The 21,327-nt window shown below is 37.5% G+C and overlaps 1 protein-coding gene across 1 annotated transcript; it reads left to right on the forward strand.

Annotated features, from left to right (window-relative positions):
* The first annotated feature begins 251 nt into the window (after nt 1-251).
* On the forward strand, nt 252-4,035 carry LOC115683746 (uncharacterized). The gene is made up of 8 exons (XM_030608350.2): nt 252-884; nt 1,022-1,086; nt 1,195-1,293; nt 1,511-1,558; nt 2,537-2,606; nt 2,755-2,826; nt 3,364-3,498; nt 3,776-4,035. Exons 1-8 carry the CDS (start codon nt 696-698, stop codon nt 3,917-3,919), a joined length of 822 nt encoding a protein of 273 aa, XP_030464210.1. The 5' UTR covers nt 252-695; the 3' UTR covers nt 3,920-4,035.
* The last annotated feature ends 17,292 nt before the right edge of the window (nt 4,036-21,327 follow it).

Genomic DNA, 21,327 nt, shown 5'->3' on the forward strand with positions numbered 1-21,327 from the left:
TGCGTGAAATAAACGGAGTCTTAAAACTCGCAAAGCATGCTAGATAAATCTTTTTGTTTTATCTTTTTCTCTTTTTTTTTTAATTTAAGTTTTAGAACGGGCAGCATTTGACTTTTCTTTGGTATTAAGTTTTCGAAACTTTCGTCACATATGAATTTTGATACGCATGCTTACATTAATTTTTCTTTAATAATGTTTGGAATTGGAATAATAATATTTCGAACTTAATGAAAAAGGCTTTCACGAACTTTTTAGGTAGGCACCTGGAAGTTACCCTATGCATTACCCAAAAAAAGTATATCTCTAGCCATACATACATACATAAGACGAGACAAGAGCAGCCTTCATATTTTTTTAAGGAGACAACCTTTGTACGGAGCGACCACGAAGTTACCTTGCATTACCTTAAAATCTCTCTCTCTCTCATTATACATAAGACGAGACGTGCGCAGCCTTCACCTTTTCGGGGCATATAAAGCGTAAGCAAGCGCAGCTTCAAATCTCGCGCCGCACTCGCTCGCTCGCTACCTACGACCCAGCTCCTCGAACAAGAACACCCATTTTGATCCTCCCTCGCCCCCACCTTCATCCAGTCTCCAATGGGTTCCGCTTCGGTTTGACCATACAGATCCTCTTCGGGTCCTCGCATTCGTCGTGCTACTGGGTGTCGCGGGAGATTGGAGGAATCCCGAACCATGAGGGCGAGGTTGGTCGTGTTCCCGGTCAGAGGCAGGAGCTGGTGCTTCGGCCGGTCGCTCGATCGCTCTTGTCTCGACTCCGCCTCCTCGCCGACGCCGTCCACCCTCAGGGAGCTCTACGGCAAGATGTCCGCCGGCGGGAACGCCTCCAAGCTCGAGCTGTGCGTCGATTTCGTCTCCGACAAGGTGGTTGTCCTGTCGCCGTTGACATTTGAATCCCGTTTTGCTCGTTTGGGTGCGGTTGCAGTTTCTGGGGTGGTGATTGATTGTGAGGGGGCGCGTTTTGCGATTCACTCTTGGCTTTTTTCCCTTGGTTTGTGCAGATGAATAGAGCTTGGATGGGTTTGGAGAACGCGCCCGAGGGGTCTTTCAAGAGTAAAATGCACGGGTAAGTAGTCCATGGAAGCGGAGTTTATCATTCTTTTGTCACTCCGAGATTGTGAAATTTTTGGAAGTCGCTACTTTGTTGGGTGAATTCGTCTGGATGCTAATGTAGGTTAGGATTGAAGCTGTTGGCCCGGGTAAAGCCCTCGGAAATGTTCCTCAAATCCATTTCGAAGGAGGTTTCTTCTGTCGAGGTGATCTACCCTTCAAGGTTGGCGTTTCTTTCTCTTCCCCTTGAAATCGGTCAACATCCCTTACCATTCATTTTCATGTTGGAAATGGTGATCTAAGTGAGGAATGTCGATCGATGTGTTTGTGGCGTGTAACTGAATAATTCCATCTGATGCTGTTTATAAGTTTTGGAAAGAAACAATTGAAAAGGTGTTGTATCAGTGGACTTAATACTTATAGCCCTTGTCTTGCTGCAGCTTAAACACGCGTCTTGTGCGCAGAAGGTTGCGACATATCGCCAAGCGGTAATAGTTTCATCCTTCCTACTTTTCCCATTTGCACTATGATATTGGAATATTTTCATTATAAGCCTATTTGATCAATTATTTGCTGATAACTTCAGATTTTTGGCCTGGGTTGACGGTACCATATTTGTGCACATTTTATATCTGTTTCTAGCTAAAGCTCATACATTCTTGTGTGCTTGGATGTTTATTTTCTATGAAAAGCTCCTTTTATAATTGCCCTCAAAAGTCTAGATTTGAGTCACCATTCATTTCTTCTGGTTAGTAGCACCAGATATATGTTAAGTTTTACTTGGAGGCTTTTAAGCTTGATGGACTGTATCATTCGCCAATGGCGATGTTTGTCATTCATTTTAAAACAAGGTCAATCAATGTTTCAGACAGAAGGATTGGTGAAACTTGATAGCCCATGTTGTCATCAATACACTTTTCTGTTTTTCTTGAAGGCATTTCATGTTCCAATTAGCTCATGATGTGTGCATTTAGTTGGAGCAGTGTTTGTTGGTATGTTGATGTTGTTAAAATCTGAAGGCATATTGTTATACCTTCCCGTAGAGATCCTTTTGTAGAGATGGGTGTAAGAAGGTAATCACCTGAAAGCATACTGGTGTACCTTCTAGTGTAGATTAGATGTAGGAAAAAGTTATCTTGGTGTGAGAACGTCATTTGTGGAATGTGATATATTTGCATCACAATGGATGTGTTATCAGTTTGTTGCATCCAACAGGATACATCATTTGCATTACTTTGTCCTAAGATTCCTTGCAGTTTGTGTCTACTTCTAAACTTGCATGTGTACAATGGACATGGTTCACTCTACTTGTCCTCTCTTGCCGAGATAAGATGGCAAGAACTTTCATTACTGGAATTTATCCTTTTCTTTCTCAGGAACCTGAATGCATCAATATATTATATTGCATATATTCTACTTGCTCATGTTTGGGGAAAATCATCTGAGTTCTTCTTTTCCATGAACAGGGGATCCATTATCCACAGAAAGTACTTCTATGGCTCTGCTTCTTTGTTGCCTATAACAACTGCTTTTTCTGTAAGTATTAAGTTGTGGCATATCATCTTCTTTGGCATTTATTCGGGCTCAACAAATTGTGGTGTTGACCAAGTATATTCACTCTGTTATTTCTTTAATCTTAAGAAGGCAATTTTTTCTGAATTCTTACATTTCTTCCTACTTTTAGGTCTTACCTCTACCTAACATCCCTTTCTTTTGGGTTCTGTTTCGCACTTACTCTCATTGGCGAGCTCTCCAGGTATTGACTTATTGCAATTCTTTTACATATTTAGTTCACTGAAGTGTGTACTTCTGTAGGATTAATTAAACAATAAGTATGTGATTTTCTCCTTTTGGGATTTGACGGTTTTTAGATCTTATCTAGAAGCATTACAGGATTGATAGTCCTTGTTTTTCACAATGTATATCACATTCTGTCATGATTCCTTTGTTCTTCCATTCTTTAATCTTCTTCAGCTTCTTATGCAGTAATTGCCCAATCGGTTGTCACTTGCCTTATGCTATCCTGGATCAAGCTACCTTTGGAATTTAATTGTCGCCAATGCAACTAATTTTTGTTTATAAAGCATGGTTGTAATTTTTCTGTGGTGGAATAAGTCGATCGCTCTCATATCTTGCTTATGATTTGCTTAGCGGTTGTTAGACAACCACGCTTTCATTCTTGGGATCGATATAGCCATGGTAAATTATTAGTCATAGTATGTAGATGTCAATATCCATCCGTTTCCTTGTTATACTGATGTATTCTTCCACTTCATCTGTTGATTAACAACAGGGCAGTGAGAAACTCCTAGAGCTAGTGTCAAATTCCTCGGTTGCTTGGACTTCGCCTTCCACAAGTGCCAGTGGTAAAGACCAGGAGGGCTGTGAGTCCAAGGATGGAGCCCCCAATCCAGTAGGATCTCTATGGGTAAGTTCAAATACTCGTTGACCGTACATGATTCCTCAGATAAGCACCTGATGGGTGGCATTATGTTTGATTGTTGGTACTCGTGTCTTCTTCCTATCTAAGGGAGTGCCTTTTCTTTTTCCATCATTTTCACTCTGAACAAGTTTTAGCTCGATGTAAAAGATGCTTTTTTTCTTTCCTTCAAGATGGTGTCACTTGCAGCGTGTGGAAGACTTGTTACAGCAATAACACATGCAGAATCATCACAAGCCGTTTGTTTCTTTCCATGTTGTCATAGGTGTTGCTGCCATCGGAGCAACTGGAAGAATTAACGAGCTGTGGCAAAGAGCAGGATGCCCTGACCAAATCCGTGATTACAAGCATCTGCGAAACTTATAAGTTGAACACGAACGATGTTTTGAAGTACAGAGACTCAATGTAAACCCATTCCTTTTTCACTTTTGAACCTGGTCTCCCTGAATGGAGAAAAAGGGGAAAAAGAAAAAGCATTCTCAGTGTTCAAATGTTGTTCTGCTAGGCTGCTAGATTAGCACTGTATCCCTCTCCCCATGTAGCTCATTGCTAAAGTTCGCGTCTCGGGGGCTGCTTCTTTGTGTTACCTTTTGCACAGCTTTTCCGTGTTATGATTGGGGCTCAGTAGCCGAGATTTCAAAGTTGCAAGGTTCAAGCAAGTGCTAGCATCTTGTGTTTCGGTCCGGTTTCCAGTTAACCCTTTCTTTAAACCTCACTATCCACCACTGTTTATTGACTGTGCCAAATTACGATCCCCTCATTGTCGCTCCTAATATTACTGGGTTTGCCTTCGTTGTCCTCACTTTCATGGTTTTGCGTTGCTCTTTCTAGATTTATGCCTTCACTCTTGTTCTTGGAAGGTTTTTTTTTTTTGAATTAGAATTGTCACAGACTGTAATAGCGGAAATAACATGGCCATCCTCCTATTCAGATTATATAACCATCATTATCATATTATTAAGATAACTGTATATCCTTCTATATGTATGAAGAAAAAGTAATATGAATATTTACTTTCCGAACTAAAAACTAAATATTAACAAAATATCATATCAGATGTATACTCAACTATCTAAACTCATGCCCAAAATTCGACTATTAAAAATCCTCGTCGATATCGTTCTCGTTCTTTTTGTCGATAGCTGAAGAACTTGACAAATGTTTACCATCAATGGTATAAACAACTACAGCCTAGTGAGTAGTGAATAGTCCATTTCTTTTTTAAACAGATCGAGCATCGATTGTGCAAATTTATAGAAAATATCAGAAACTCAATAATTTAAACTAGAATATAATATACGTACCAAATTAAATATGAGTTATTTCATTTCAATAGAGCTTTATACGTGTCAGAAATACACATTTCATTAACAATATCAAATCAAACATCAATGGTCCATTTCATTGATCAATTTAGTGCTTAATATCCAATCGTGGTCACGCTTAACGTCTCTTGGCAAAGGCAACCAAGTTCTCCCATAACTATGTCTCTACTTATATCAGCTGGTGACTTAGACTAGAAAAATATCCCAAAATAGTATGCACACCTACAACCCCCTCAATTCGTTCACATTAATAATGAGCCGGGTTGGGGGAAGCCGTTCTCTAAGAAAAGATAAAAAGACAATCTTATCTTACATTTTTTTGGAAGGTCTTGATGATAAACTTGCAACCATGAAAAAACCTATCGGCGATTTCGAACTCCTGAATGAATGCTCAATGAGTTGCAGATTATTCGGATTCTTATTTTCTCCATCATACTATTGAAGCGAGAAGCCCTTTGATCTGCACGTCTATATTTATTAATGAAGAAGGGAATTGGAGGTGTTTAATCCCTGCCTACTCATTTTCAAACTGATGAAGTTGTTTACATTTCTTAGCCACACCGCTTAAAGCTACTTCATTTGGATCAATGCATTAACATTATCCCGAAATCCACAAAACAAATTCAAAATCCATATCGTAAATTGATTTTATAAATCAAAACATAAAACCTTTCACAACAAAATACATTGTATAACCGGGTTCACAATCAGAATATATAACCTTTTGCAATTCCTTCCATAAAACATTTTTCAAAGCATTTCACAAATAATCAATTCCCAACTATTTCTAAGAAATATTCTGCTATATCATTTCAAATAGGGTTAATACCACGAAAAATCCTAAACTGGTACACTTGTGACACATTTACCCCAAACTATTTTTTTTGATCATAAAAAACCCCAAACCGGTACACCGTGATAATTTTACCTCGAACTATTTTTGACCATAAAAACCCCAAACCGGTACATCCGTGACAATTTTACACTGAACTGATCACAAAACCTCAAACTGGTACATATGTGACAATTTTACCCGAATTAAAATTTTAATATTATTTTTTATTTTTCGAATTTTTATTTATTTATTTATTTTTTCCTTTTTTTCTTTATCTTCAACCTCTCGTCGGCCGCCGGTCCCGCGATCGGCCGAGGCGGCCGGCGAGGCCGCCCTCGGCGGCGTCGGGCGAGGCATCCTTGCAGATCCGGCGAGGCCGCTGCTGGCCGGTCGGCGAGGGCCGTCCTCGCTAGATCCGGCGAGGGCGACCCTCGCTGGTATCGGGCGCAGGGCCGCTCGCTCGCGCCGGCGCGAGGCCGCCTCGCCCGCCTGAGGGCGACCCTCGCCGACTCACGAGCGGCGACCCGCCCTGCGTCGGCAGGCCGCCTCGCCGGCCGGCGAGCGGCACCTCGGCCTAGGCTGGCGAGGACGGCCTCGCTCGAGCCTCGGCGAGGGCGGCCCTCATTGGCGCCGGCGAGGACGCGCCCGCCCAACGCCGGAGAGGCCGCTCGCTAGATCCGGCGAGGTCGCCCGTGCGAGTCGAGCAAGGCGGCGGCCTCGCGGCCAGCTGGGGCGCCCTCGCCGGCACGCCTGGCCGGTCCGGACCGGCGACCGGCCGAGGTTGAAGTGAAGAAAAAAAAAAGAAAAAGAAAAAAATTCAAAAAAATAAAAAAATTTAATATTAAAAATTAGTTGGGGTAAAATTGTCACATGTGTACCGCTTGAGGTTTTTGTGATATGTTCGGGTAAAATTGTCAATTGTACTGTGCTTGGGATTTTTATGGTCAAAAAATAGTTTGGGGTAAATGTGTCACAAGTGTACCAGTTTAGGGTTTTTCGTGGTATTAACCTTTTCAAATAATCAAAAGGGTAGTAAATGGCCGATCTGAATTTTATACAACAAATATGCTCAAACTTCTCTTTTCCCTTTTTATAATATCATTCCATGCCATGCCTTTCATAACTTATAATAAATCTAATCTCTATCACTTTCAAGACATAAGTTTACAATTTTAAAGAAGAGATGAGTATTAATGGAGCCCTTTTGCGTGTTTTCTAATTGAGAGAAAACATGCGTTCTTTTTTATACATTGTCTTGTTTGTCTATTTTCTCCAATGACACCTCTTCAAAGGGTGTCTCTCAAACACACATTTCATCGTCGAAACGGTGCCATTTAACATCTCCCACTCGAACATGATGGGTTTGACAATACTTTATCAAGAATATAAGGCGTTTAACACTCTATCATTTCTTATGTTGACATCTTTTTTCTAAAAGTCCACCAAATGGATGATGTTCTCGGGTGATGCAATAAAATAATAAATAGCCTAATCTGAATAAGTCCACCTGCTTTGTGTGAGGCCCAACACGACCAATCTATTCATACGGTTGCCATCCTAAGATTCCACAACCAACGAGACAAATCAGAGATCAACAAAAAAGTGGAACTAAATACAAATGGATATGATAGATTCACCGGCCAATGGAAGGAGAGTAGCAAAAATTGTTAATTTCCACGAACCTTACCACAACATGAAAAGCAATACAAAACAACTTGATTTGCAACTTAACGTACTCTTTAAAGAAAGTGATTGGTTTAGAAAGTAAAAATATCAGTCGGAAGTTTTTAGCTAGAAATCTGAAGATATTTATATGCACTTTGAGGAAAAGAAGTTCAAAGGTGTAGATAAAGCTGTCATGAGCACTTACCGGTGTTAGGATTTGAAGATCTATCACATGAAGGTGTTTTTTAATGCCAACGTCTAACAACTTAGCTTGTAACTCTTTACGATTAATCATTATATTTTGTGGTTTCAAGTCTGCGTGTGTAAAACCCCTCATATGCAATTGATTGAGTCCTTACACCACATCCTTGCACATAGTAGACATTAAAAAAATAGAGAAGGTATACTGATTCTACCAAAATGGGAAAATCAATGTTTTTGTCACTACCTAAATGATTTTCATGGGAATACAACTAAGAGTTTGGCTTTGATGGTGACATTGAACTTAACCTATGACTCTAGAAAAGAAGCTGCAAGGTTCAAAACTCTTGCCCACATGTTGATTGCATTAAGCTATAACCAGCGTCAAGGTAGTGGCCTATTAATTTGCAGTATCGTGCATACCTTAGAATTTTTTACAGGAGAACTATTAAATATGAGCCAGCAAAAAAGAGTTCATGAAGGTACAAGCAAGTTCACTTCAAATACAAATCTATGATAGTTGACTATTGGAGTGTTGCAATAAGCAAGATACTGCAATTGTCTCTCCATTCAAACCATTTTGACAAAACATAAAAATTACTTTATCAAAGTCTTTAAATGACTCATGGGATAATCATCATTAGTCTACAAATTGGGCAAGGACAGGAAATCCTTCTTGAGACTTTTCAACTTTTCTTTGTATTCATCACTTAATGATGGATCATGAGGGAAGACACTTGAATATGAATAAGCTTGAATTAAATCATATAGGTTGTAATGGCAATGCTCTATAGCTAGTCGTGCTTGAGCATCGCTCCATGAAATTTAACTATATTTTGATCTCTGAGAGCTTTTATCGAACTCGAAATATTTTGGTCAATATCAACATGATTTCTCGCCAATTTTTTCACTACCACATCTTGACCATTGTTGGGAAAAAGATCGCGGAAGAAACCGACTAACCTTTTCGATGCACGACAAAAGAATTATCCAAGAATGTGAATTGAATCACTAGCGAATGTTGGAGGAATCTATAATTTCACACCGGTCCGAATATAATCACGAGGAAAATATTCTTGTTCCACAGCGTTAATGCCTATCGTTTTCTCGAAGCAATAATGGAACCCTTTTGTGTGTTTTTTAATTGAGATGAAACATGCATTCTTTTCTGTACATTATTTTTTTTAGTCTATTTTCTCCCTCATAAGGAAGTTAATATTTCAAGGTATGTCTCTCAAACACGGATTCCATCATTGGCGAAATGGTGCCATTTAACATCTTCCACTCGAACATGATGGGCTTGACAATACTTTGTCAATAATATAAGGCATTCAACACTCTATCCTTTCTTATGTTGACATCTCTTTCTAGATCTCCCACTCGAACATCATGGGCTTGATAATACTTTATCAAGGATATAAGCCGTTCAACACTCTATCCTTTCCTTTCTTATGTTGACATCTCTTTCTAGAAGTCCACCAAATGGATGATGTTCTCGGATGATGCAATAAAATAATAAATAGTCTAAGTGAATAAGTCCACCTTCTTTGCATGGGCCCAAGATTACCAATCTGTTCATACGGTTGCCATCCTAAGGTTCCACAACCAACGAGACAAACATCATATATCAACAAAAAAGTGGGACGATGAACAAATGGATATGATAGATTCACCATCCAATGGAGAGAGAGTAGCAAAAATTGTTAATTTTCACAAACTTTACCACAACATGAAAAAGCAATACAAAGCAACCTGATTTGCAACTTAATGTACTCTTTAAAAAAAGCGATTGGTCTAGCAAGTAAAAAAAGAAGATCAAAGGTGTAGATAAAGCTTTTATGAGCATGTTAACTTTTTCTAAATTTGACCGAACTTTGATTGGGTATAACTTTTTCATCCGATGTCCAATTGGCTCGATTTTACTACCAACGGAAAGCTCATGTCCCAAACTTTTGAAAAGTAAGTAGTGCGTCGATTCAAACATCTTTAAATCGATTAAAGTAATTTCTGTTTCAACATTTTACTCATTTCCTTGCAATGGAATACTTTCAGGATAAAGATATGACCACTAAGGAAAATTCGGTTAATGGATATAATCTATGTTTTCCTCTTTTCACGCTAGACAATTATGAGGCTTCCATAGCTATCCGAACATTTTTTGCTACGGGAAATTGCTCACTTCGTTTTGGTTCCTATGATGCATAAAATCTATGTTCTTCCTCTTTTCCCCACAATGGAAATCTTGCAAGATAAAAGATACAAATTGTATCTTCATTCTTGATTGTAGAAAGAGCGAGACAGATAGTGTGGTCACCCATCTTAGATCATTCTTGCTCACTTTCGAGGAAGTTGTTTGTTGATTGCATCGCTTGAAATTTTTTAGAGGAGAACTATTAAACATGAGCCAGCAAAAAAGAGTTCATGAATGTACAAGCAAGCTTACTACAAATACAAATCTATGATAGTTGACTATTGGAGTGCCGCAATAAGCAAGATATTGCAGTTGTCTCTCTATTCAAACCATTTTGACAAAACATAAAAATTACGTCATCAAATTCTTCAAATGACTCGTGGGATAATCATCAATCCATAAATTGGGCAAGGACATGAAATCCTTCCTGAGATTTTTCAACTTTTCTTTGTATTCACCCCTTAATGGTAAATCATGAGGGAAAGCACTTGAATCTGAATAAGCTTGAATTAAATCATGGAGGTTGTAATGACAATGCTCTATGGCAAGATATATGTTATCGTGCTTGAGCATCGCTCCATGAAATTTAACTATATTTTGATCTCCGAGAGCTTTTATCGAACTCGGAATATTTTGGTCAATATTAACATGACTTCTCGCCAATCTTTTCACCACCACATCTTGACCATTGTTGGGAAATAGATCGCGGAAGAAACCAACTAACATTTTCGATGCACGACAAAAGAATTACCCAAGAATGCAAATTGAATCACCAGCGAATGTTGGACGAATCTATAACTTCACACCAGTTCGAATATAATCATAAGGAAAATATTCTTGTTTCACAACGTTAATGTCTATCGTCTTCTCAAAGTAATAATGGAACCCTTTTGTGTGTTTTCTAATTGAGATGAAACATGCATTCTTTTCTGTACATTATTTTTTTTTGTCTATTTTCTCCCTCATAAGGAAGTTAATATTTCAAGGTGTGTCTCTCAAACACACATTCCATCATTGGCGAAACTGTGCCATTTAACATCTTCCACTCGAACATGATGGGCTTGACAATACTTTATCAAGAATATAAGGTGTTCAATACTCTATCCTTTCTTATGTTGACATCTCTTTCTAGAAGTTCACCAAATGGATGATGTCCTCGGATGATGCAATAAAATAATAAATAGTCTAAGTGAAAAAGTCCACCTTCTTTGCATGGGGCCCAACATTACCAATCTGTTTATACAGTTGCCATCCTAAGGTTCCACAACCAACGAGACAAACATCAGATATCAACAAAAAAGTGGGACAATGTACAAATGGATATGATAGATTCACCATCCAATGGAGAGAGTAGCAAAAATTGTTAACTTTCACGAACTTTACCACAACATAGCTTTTATGAGCATGTTAACTTTTTCTAAATTTGATCAAACTTTGATTGGATATAACTTTTTCATCCGATGTCCAATTGGCTCGATTTTACTATCAATGGAAAGCTCATGTCTCAAACTTTTGAAAAGTAAGTAGTGCGTCGATTCAAACATCTTTAAATCGATTAAAGTAATTTCTGTTTCAACATTTTACTCCTTTTCTTGCAATGGAATACTTTCAGGATAAAGATATGACCACTAAGGAAAATTCAATTGATAGATATAATCTATGTTTTCCTCTTTCACGCTAGACAATTATGAGGCTTCCATAGCTATCCGAACATCTTTTGCTATGAGAAATTGCTCACTTCGTTTTGGTTCCTATGATGCATATAATATATGTTCTTCCTCTTTTCCCCACAATGGAAATCTTGCAAGATAAAAGATACAAATTGTATCTTCATTCTTGATTGTAGAAAGAGCAAGACAGATAGTGTGATCACCCATCTTAGATCATTCTTGCTCACTTTCAAGGAAGTTGTTTGTTGATTGCATCCCTTGGAATTTTTTAGAGGAGAACTATTAAACATGAGCCAGCAAAAAAGAGTTCATGAATGTACAAGCAAGCTCACTACAAATACAGATCTATGATAGTTGACTATTGGAGTGCCACAATAAGCAAGATACTGCAGTTGTCTCTCTATTCAAACCATTTTGACAAAACATAAAAATTACGTCATCAAATTCTTCAAATGACTCGCGGGATAATCATCATCAATCCATAAATTGGGCAAGGACATGAAATCCTTCTTGAGACTTTTCAACTTTTCTTTGTATTCACCGCTTAATGGTAGATCATGAGGGAAAGCACTTGAATCTGAATAAGCTTGAATTAAATCATAGAGGTTGTAATGACAATGCTCTATCGCAAGATATATGTTATCGTGCTTGAGCATCGCTCCATGAAATTTAACTATATTTTGATCTCTGAGAGCTTTTATCGAACTCGGAATATTTTGGTCAATATCAGCATGACTTCTCGCCAATTTTTTCACCACCACATCTTGACCATTGTTGGAAAAAAGATCGCAGAAGAAACCGACTAACCTTTTCGATGCACGACAAAAGAATTACCCAAGAATGTGAATTGAATCACCAGCAAAATATTTTTATTCTACAGCATTAATGCTGATTGTCTTCTCAAAATAACAATAGAATCCTTTTGTGTGTTTTCTAATTGAGAGGAAACATGCGTTCTTTTCTGTACATTGTCTTTTTTATCTATTTTCTCCCTCATAAGGATGTTAATATTTCAACAAACAACCAATGACACCTCTTCAAAAGGTGTCACTCAAACACACATTCCATCATGGGCGAAACGGTGCCATTTAATATCTCCCACAAGAACATGATGAGCTTAACAATACTTTATCAAGAATATAAGGCATTCAACACTCTATCCTTTCTTATGTTGACATCTCTTTCTAGAAGTCCACCAAATGGATGATGCCCTCAGATGATGTAATAAAATAATAAATAGCCTAACCTGAATAAGTCCACCTTCTTTGCGTTGGGCCCAACACAACCAATTGGTTCATACGATTGCCATCCTAAGGTTCCACAACCAACGAGATAGACATCAGAGATCAACCAAAAAGTAGGACGATATACAAATGGATATGATAGATTCACCCGCCAATGGAGGGAGAGTAGCAAAAATTGTTAATTTCCATGAACTTTACCACAACATGAAAAACAATACAAAGAACTTAACGTACTCTTTAAAAAAAGTGATTAGTCTAGCAAGTAAAAAGAAAGATCAAAGGCGTAGATAAACCTTTCATGAGCACTTACTGGTGCCAGCATTTGAAGATCTATCACCACGAAAGTATTTTTTAATGCCCACTTCCGACAGCTTAGCTTGTAACTTTTTACGATTAATCATCACATTTTATGATTTCAAGTCTGCGTGTGTAAAACCCCTCATATTCAATTGATTGAGTCCTGACATCGCATCCCTGCACATAGTAGACATTAAAAAAAGAGAGAAGGTATACTGATTTTACCAAAATAGGAAAACCAATGTTTTTGTCACTACCCAAATGATTTCCATGGGAAGACAACTAAGAGTTTGAGTGACATTGAACTTAGCCTATGACTCTAGAAAAGAAGCTAGAAGGTTCAAAACTCTTGTCCACATGTTGATTGCAATAGGCTATAACCGGCATCAAAGTATTGGCCTATTAATTTACAGAATCGTGCATCCCTTGAAATTTTTTACAGGAGAACTATTAAACATGAGCCAACAAAAAAGAGTTCATGAAGGTACAAGTCACTACAAATACAAATCTATGATAGTTGACTATTGGAGTATCGCAATAAGTAAGATACTGTAGTTGTCTCTATTTAAACTATTTTGACAAAACATAAAAATTACCTCATCAAATTCTTCAAATGACTCGTGAGATAACCATCATTAATCCACAAATTGGACAAGAACAGGAAATCCTTCCCGAGACTTTTTAACTTTTCTTTGTATTCATCACTTAATAGTGGATCACGAGGGAATGTACTTGAATCCGAATAAGCTTGAATTAAAATATGGAGGTTGTAATGGCAACGCTCTACAGCAAGATATATGTAGTCGTGCCTGAGAATCGCTCCATGAAATTTAACTATATTTTATTCTCCGAGAGCTTTTATCGAACTTGGAATATTTTGGTCAACATCAGCATAACTTCTCGCCAATCTTTTCACCACCACATCTTGACCATTGTTGGGAAAAAGATCGCAGAAGAAACCGACTAACCTTTTCGATGCACAACAAAAGAATTACCCGAGAATTTGAATTAAATCACCAGCGAATGTTGAGTGAATCTACAACTTCACACCAGTCCGAATACAATCACGAGGAAAATATTCTTGTTCTGCAGAGTTAATACATATTGTCTTCTCAAAATAACAATGAAATCCTTTTGTGTGTTTTCTAATTGAGAGCAAACATGCGTTCTTTTCTGTACGTTGTCTTTTTTATTTATTTTCTTCCTCATAAGGATGTTAATATTTCAACAAACAATCAATGACACCTCTTCAAAAGGTGTCTCTCAAACACACATTTCATCATGGGCGAAACCGTGCCATTTAATATCTCTCACTCGAACATGATGAGCTTGACAATACTTTACCAAGAATATAAGGCATTCAACACTTTATCTTTTTTTATGTTGACATTTCTTTCTAGAAGTCCACCAAATGGATGATGCCCTCAGATGATGTAATAAAATAATAAATAGCCTAAGCTGAATAAGTCCACCTTCTTTGCGTGAGGCCGAACACGACCAATCTATTCATACGGTTACCATCCTGAGGTTCCACAACCAACGAGACAAACAGTAGATATCAACAAAAAAGTGGGACGATATACAAATGGATATGATAGATTCACCAGCCAATGGAGAGAGAGTAGCAAAAATTGTTAATTTTCACGAACTTTACCATAACATGAAAAGCAATACAAAGTAACCTGATTTGCAACTTAACGTACTCTTTAAAGAAAGTGATTGGTCTAACAAGTAAAAATATCAATTAAAAGTTTTTAGCCAGAAATCTAAAGATATTTATATGCACTTTGAGGAAAAGAAGATCAAAGGTGCAAATAAAGTTTTCATGAGCACTTACCGGTGCTAGGATTTGAAGATTTATCACCACGAAAGTGTTTCTTAATGTTCACGTCCGATAGCTTAGCTTGTAACTCTTTACGATTAATCATCACATTTTGTGATTTCAAGTTTGCGTTTGTAAAATCCTTCATATGCAATTGCTTGAGTCATGGCAGCACATCTTTGCACATAGTAGACACTAAAAAAATAGAGAAGGTATACTGATTTTACCAAAATGGGAAAACCAATGTTTTTGTCATTATCTAAATGATTTCCATGGGAAGACAACTACGAGTTTGGCTTTGATGGTGACATTGAACTTAACCTATGACTCTAGAAAAGAAGCTAGAAGGTTCAAAATTCTTGCTCACATGTTGATTGCATTAGGTTATAATCAGCATAAAGATAGTGGCCTATTAATTTGCAGTATCGTGCATCCCGTGGAATTTTTTACAGGAGAACTACTACTATACATGAGCTAGCAAAAAAGAGTGCATGATGGTATAAGCAAGCTCACTACAAATACAAATCTATGATAGTTGACTGTTGGAGTATCACAATAAGCAAGATACTGTAGTTGTCTCTCTATTCAAACTATTTTAACAAAACATAAAAATTAGTCCACAAATTGGACAAGGACAGGAAATCCTTCCCGAGACTTTAAAACTTTTCTTTACATTCATCACTTAATGTTGGATCATGAGGGAAGCATAGAGGTTGTAATGGCAACGTTCTACAGCAAGATATATGTAGTTGTGCTTGAGCATCGCTCCATGAAATTTAACTATATTTTGGTCTCCCTGAACTTTTATCGAACTCGGAATATTTTGGTCAATATTAGCATGACTTCTCGCCAATCTTTTCACCACCACATCTTGACCATTGTTGGGAAAAAAATTGCGGAAGAAACCAACTAACCTTTTCATTGCATGACAAAAGAATTACCTAGGAATGTCAATTGAATTACCAGCGAATATTGGACGAATCTACAACTTCACACCGGTCCAAATCAAATCATGAGGAAAATATTTTTGTTCCACGTTAATACCGATCGTTTTCTCAAAGTAACAATGAAACCCTTTTGTGTGTTTTCTAATTGAGAGGAAACATACGTTCTTTTCTGTACATTATCTTTTTTTATCTATTTTCTCCCTCATAAGGAAGTTATATTAACTTCCCTCAACAGACAACCCATGACACCTCCTCAAATGGTGTCTCTCAAACACACATTTCATTATGGGCGAAACGGTGCCATTTAACATCTCCCACTCGAACATGATAGGCTTAATAATACTTTATCAAGAATATAAGGTGTTCAACATTCATCCACTTGAGAAACGATTCATTAGCAAAAAAGCCGCGCGACCAGTGAGTGCACATGCATTTGGGAGTTCAAATTGTGCGCCTGTTAAGGATAACATAATGGCTACAACCTAAAAAGTAAATATAAGTAACCGATGTCTCACGGTGCCCCAAACATATTTTGTTACATTAGTCTAAGTATACCTATCCTTTAAAGGCTATACTTGACTATTGTCATAATACCATGTATTTACAATTATTTCTGAAGCCACATAAGGCGAAATAATTGGTCGAACAGTAAATACATGTGATAGATATAAAACAACAATAGTCTTCCTTCGCACTCATGTCTCTCTCCATTTCAGAATAACTGCTTTCTTAGACACGTTCCATAAAGCCATATTTATTCATGACTGCCGGTAACATACTAAAATAGCAACATTACTTTGTTACTTTGAGAACATAATTAGAAGTAACACCGGACACAAAACGAGGTAATCAATTCAAAAATTACCTTAAGAACTCACATGATGAGTAAATAAGGATAACTTCACTCATCTCCCTTATTGGTTGAATATAAACACATGTAGTATGAATTACATGTTATAGTGGATTTCTCTTTCTATAAGAGTGTATGTCATATATATATCCACTATATGGATCTTAGCCTAAACATAGTCACATGCTTCTCACGTATATATGTTTAGCTTGAGTACTATATCAGCTCACTTTCTACACTCGCATCCGGCTTCCATCAGGTACACATGATTGTGGGACTATCATGTTCGGTCTTATCACATATAATTAGAGGCGTCATCTTGATCATAATCAAGGCGACATAAAATTGTATTATGCACTAAATTTGCTCTTCCAGCATTTATAGTACATATCGTCTCATCTCAACCCGCTTATTATGGCGTTTAAGGTGATTGCTCGTGTGAATAAGCCAATCATTGCTTGGTGACATACCTTTCAACAATATATGTGTATTTGTGCTAGTCTAATAACATATTGTACTAATTGATAAAATATCAATTCATTAAAAGAAAAATAAGTACAATACATACACACACATAATCCAATGATCATCATCAATATTACATATCACATTCTACGTAACCCTTGAGATATTCTGTGGGTCAAGAACACGTCTCTAGAAACAGCCTTCGTGAATGGATCAGCAACCATCATGTTGGTAGAAATATATTGTAGGACCACTTCCATTTGCGTTATTATATCTCTGTAAAATTATTCTTTATGTCAATGTGCTTCGTCCTACCATGATACTTAGGGTCTTTCACATAGGTAATGGCTGTTTGACTATCACAATAAACTGTCACTTGTCTTGGAATGTTAGTGACAATGACTAAATTTTCCAAGAGACATTATATTGCTTCTTGCACTGCAGCAGAGCTTACAATGAATTCTGCCTCCATTGTAGATAGAGTTGTTTATGTATGTTTCTTGCTACTCCAAGAAATTGCACATTCATTAAGCAAGAACGCATATCCAGATGTTGATTTACGCTCATCTAAGTCTTCTCCCTAGTCAGCATTTCAGTAAGCCTATAAGCGTTAATCTTTCCCTTGAAAACAAAGTCGATAGTCCATTATGCCTCTCAAGTATCTCTAGATCCTCTTAACTACTTTTCAGTGTGCTTGACCAGGATTTGATTGATATCGACTCACTAACCCCATGTCATAGTATATGTCGGGTCGAGTACACATCATAGTATATATCAAACGTCCGATCGCACTAGAGTAGGGAACAATTTCCATTTCTTTCTTTTCTTCTGGAGTCTTAGGACACATCTTAAAGCTTAGGCCTTCGCCTTGCATGATAATGGTATCAATGAGATTACAATGCTGCATATTGAAACATACAAGAATCTTCATTATATAAGATTATTGTGACAGAGCAAGGAGTTCCTTGTTCGATCTCTTTCAATTTTAACTCCCAATATATAAGCAGCTTCTCTCATGTCCTTCATTTCAAAATTAGAGGACAACCATTCTTTTATGGTGATAACCAAATCCTTATCATTCCCAGCTAATAGAATATCATCCACATAGAGTGATAAAATCACAAATTTATCCTCGGACCATTTGATATATACACAGTGATCTTCTTTGATCATCACAAACTCATAAGAAGTTATGGTTCGATGAAAACGAAAGTACCACTGTCTAGATGAAAAGGATCGTGGAATAAACCGACTAACATTTTCAATGCACGACAAAAGAATTACCCAAGCGTGTGAATTGAATCACCAGCGAATGTTGGACGAATTTACAACTTCGCACCAGTCCGAATATGATCACGAGAAAAATATTATTGTTCCACAACGTTAATGCCGACCGTCTTCTCAAAGTAACAATGGAACCCTTTTGTGTGTTTTCTAATTGAGAAGAAACATACGTTCTTTTCTGTACATTGTCTTTTTTGTCTATTTTCTCTCTCATAAGGAAGGTATATTAACTTCCCTCAACGGACAACCAATGATACATCTTCAAAAGGTGTCTCTCGAACACATATCCCATCATAGGTGAAACGGTACCATTTAATAACCATCATAGATGCCACTGAAGAACAAGTTCCTATTACTTCCTTCAGCGATTATGATGCTATCTAATACTTGGAATTCGATCAGGATAGACCCTTTAATGCCACCACCAGACCTTGCAATGCCACCACTAGACCCTCCAATGCCACCCCGAGGACCACACCCATAGAAGTAATTGCCTTCCCAATATGATGAGGCGCATTCCCCATATCTAGAAATGCAGTCTTAGTATTCGCAGGATACTGAAATATGTTTCCCACACTTCAAAAAAAACATCCCTTAGTCGTTAGTTCGTCTTCTTTTTGGACGCCTCCCTTGGTTGAAATCTTCAAACACGGTTTTAAATCGCCCAATAGGGAGAGAGGGGGCGGAGAGGTAACTTGTATTTAGTTACTTGTCTACTTCGGTGCCACAGGAAAAAAAAATAGGGTTTTTTGCTGCTTGGGTCCTCATCAGCCCCTCGTCGGCTTACTACCAGCCCTTCGTCGTTATGATCTGGCCTTGTTGGCTCTAGTCGGTCGCCTTCACATAAAGAAGATGAACAGTAACAACAATGGGTAAAATCAGAATATTAAAGAATTAGTGATGGTAGTTTGGGAAGAAAAAAATTAGTTTTAGCGTTCCTAATACTAGCTTTCCCATTGGGAAGTCTTGCCAAACGCCTCAGCATTTTCCCAAGAGACTTTAGAGACCGAAAGCCCATTGGGAAAGCTGAATCAAATGGGGCCGTGGCGGTTTCTTCAAACAACAAGGAGCTAGGTCAATTGTTCAATCAAATGATATTGAGCATATTTCCCATCTCTGCACGAGAATTCATTTTCACTGTTATCCTCAAAACAACATGAAATAAAAAAGGTTAATATCACGAAAAACTCCAAACTGGTACGCCTATGATAAATTTACTCCAAGCTAAACAACGGTGATAAATTTACCCAAAACTAATTTTTTGACCTAAAAAAATCCCAAACTGGTACATTTGTGACAAATTTAATCTTAGTTTAATTTGATTAATACCACAAAAAGCCACAAACTAGTATACCTATGATAAATGGAGGGTAAAATCCCAAACTGGTACACCTATAAACTGCCGCGTGTTATCAATCTCAGCAATTTAACAATAAAATTTAACGGAAACTAGCGGAGGGTAAAATTGTCACAGGTGTACTGGTTTAGAGTTTTTGGTGGTCAAAAAATTATTTTTTGGTAAATTTGTTACGGATGTACTAGTTTGAGGTCTTTCGTGGTTAGGGGTGAGCGGTTTCAGGTTCCGTACAGATTTCACCCGGAACCTACCCATAGGAATAGGTTCCTCATTTTTTGGAACCTAGAACCCACCTTTCATATCTTGAAACCTGGAACCTACCTGTCACAGGTTCCGGGGTCTACCTAAGTTCCACCTGTTTTATTAATTGAACAATTGCAGTGAATCATCATCTTTAATGATCACCACTTATTGTTACGATCCACTAACTACAACTTATATTTAGAGACACGAAGAATATAAACCATTAACTAGTCATAAGAATAAAGCTCATACTATTGGTTTTAGATTATACACTCATCATCTAACGCCATAGAACACCGCAGGATCACGCGAAAACATAGACCAAGAAAAAACATAAAAAACTTTTCTAGATTCTAGGTTCCAAGTTCTAGGTTCCTGATTCCACCTTGAACTGGAACCTATCTGTCAAAACAGGTTTTTTAATTTTTGAAACTTGGAACCTATCATGCATATCTTGGAACATGGAACATACAGGTTCCCACCGATTAGGTTTTCAGGTTTCCGGTTCTACCCTAGAACCATGCTCACCCTTATTCGTGTTATTAACTCAAATAAAAGGGGAAGATTCTTACCACAATTTTTGAAGTGGTCGACGAGAGCTATAAGAGAGCTTGGAGTGGTTTTGGAAGGGGAGAAAGAACACGGTGTGATGTTTGTGTAGGGAGCCATGGGCAATTTCGAGATTTTGCTGATCAATAGTTTGGAGATTGAATCCATAGTTGATGTCTGGGGTTGGGCGGGAAAGAGTGTAGTCAAGAAAAAAATTGAGAAAAAAAGTGTAGGGCTCAAAAAATTGAGAAAAAAAAAGAGTGATTGTGTAGTTCCTTTTTTTATAAAGTCTGGTTGATTCTTATAATTAAAAAGTAACTTTGTTTAACATAATTTAAGATTAATCGAAGGAAATTTCATCGCCATAATGCTGTAAATCACTTCTACTTAAGAATAACATGTAGAGATCATGATTCCTTAAACCTATCGTCAATATTACTTTGGAAATTTTTTTTTTGTCTAAAAAGTGGTGCCACTAAGAAAAAGATATTTGAGATGTGCCTTGTTTTTCTTTTTTTTTTTAATTCAGAGCTCATCTTGTAGATGATAGATGCGAATAATTATCAAAGCATATGTTTAATATGGGATTTGATAAACTTCACTTGAATGTACTGCTTTATTGAACTTTTTCTTTTTGGTCTTGTCTTTAATTATATAAATAATGACAGTGTGTCGTTTACTCGTAGAACTTCTTCATATTAAAATAGGGTTATTATAAAAAAAAAACTTCAAATTGATACATTTGTGATTAAATTTTGTGGACGGGGTAGAGGCCTGCCCGATTATTACATAAACTTTTGGGCCGGGCCGAGCCCGCCTACCGGCCGTGATCAGGTACGGTCGTCGTCTTGCACGCGCTCGTCACGTGATAG

Source organism: Syzygium oleosum, unplaced genomic scaffold (assembly GCF_021117445.2).
Source record: "Syzygium oleosum isolate NSW1041296 unplaced genomic scaffold, Sole_v2.1 Sole_v2.20, whole genome shotgun sequence".
In the NCBI taxonomy this organism is placed as follows: domain Eukaryota; kingdom Viridiplantae; phylum Streptophyta; class Magnoliopsida; order Myrtales; family Myrtaceae; genus Syzygium; species Syzygium oleosum.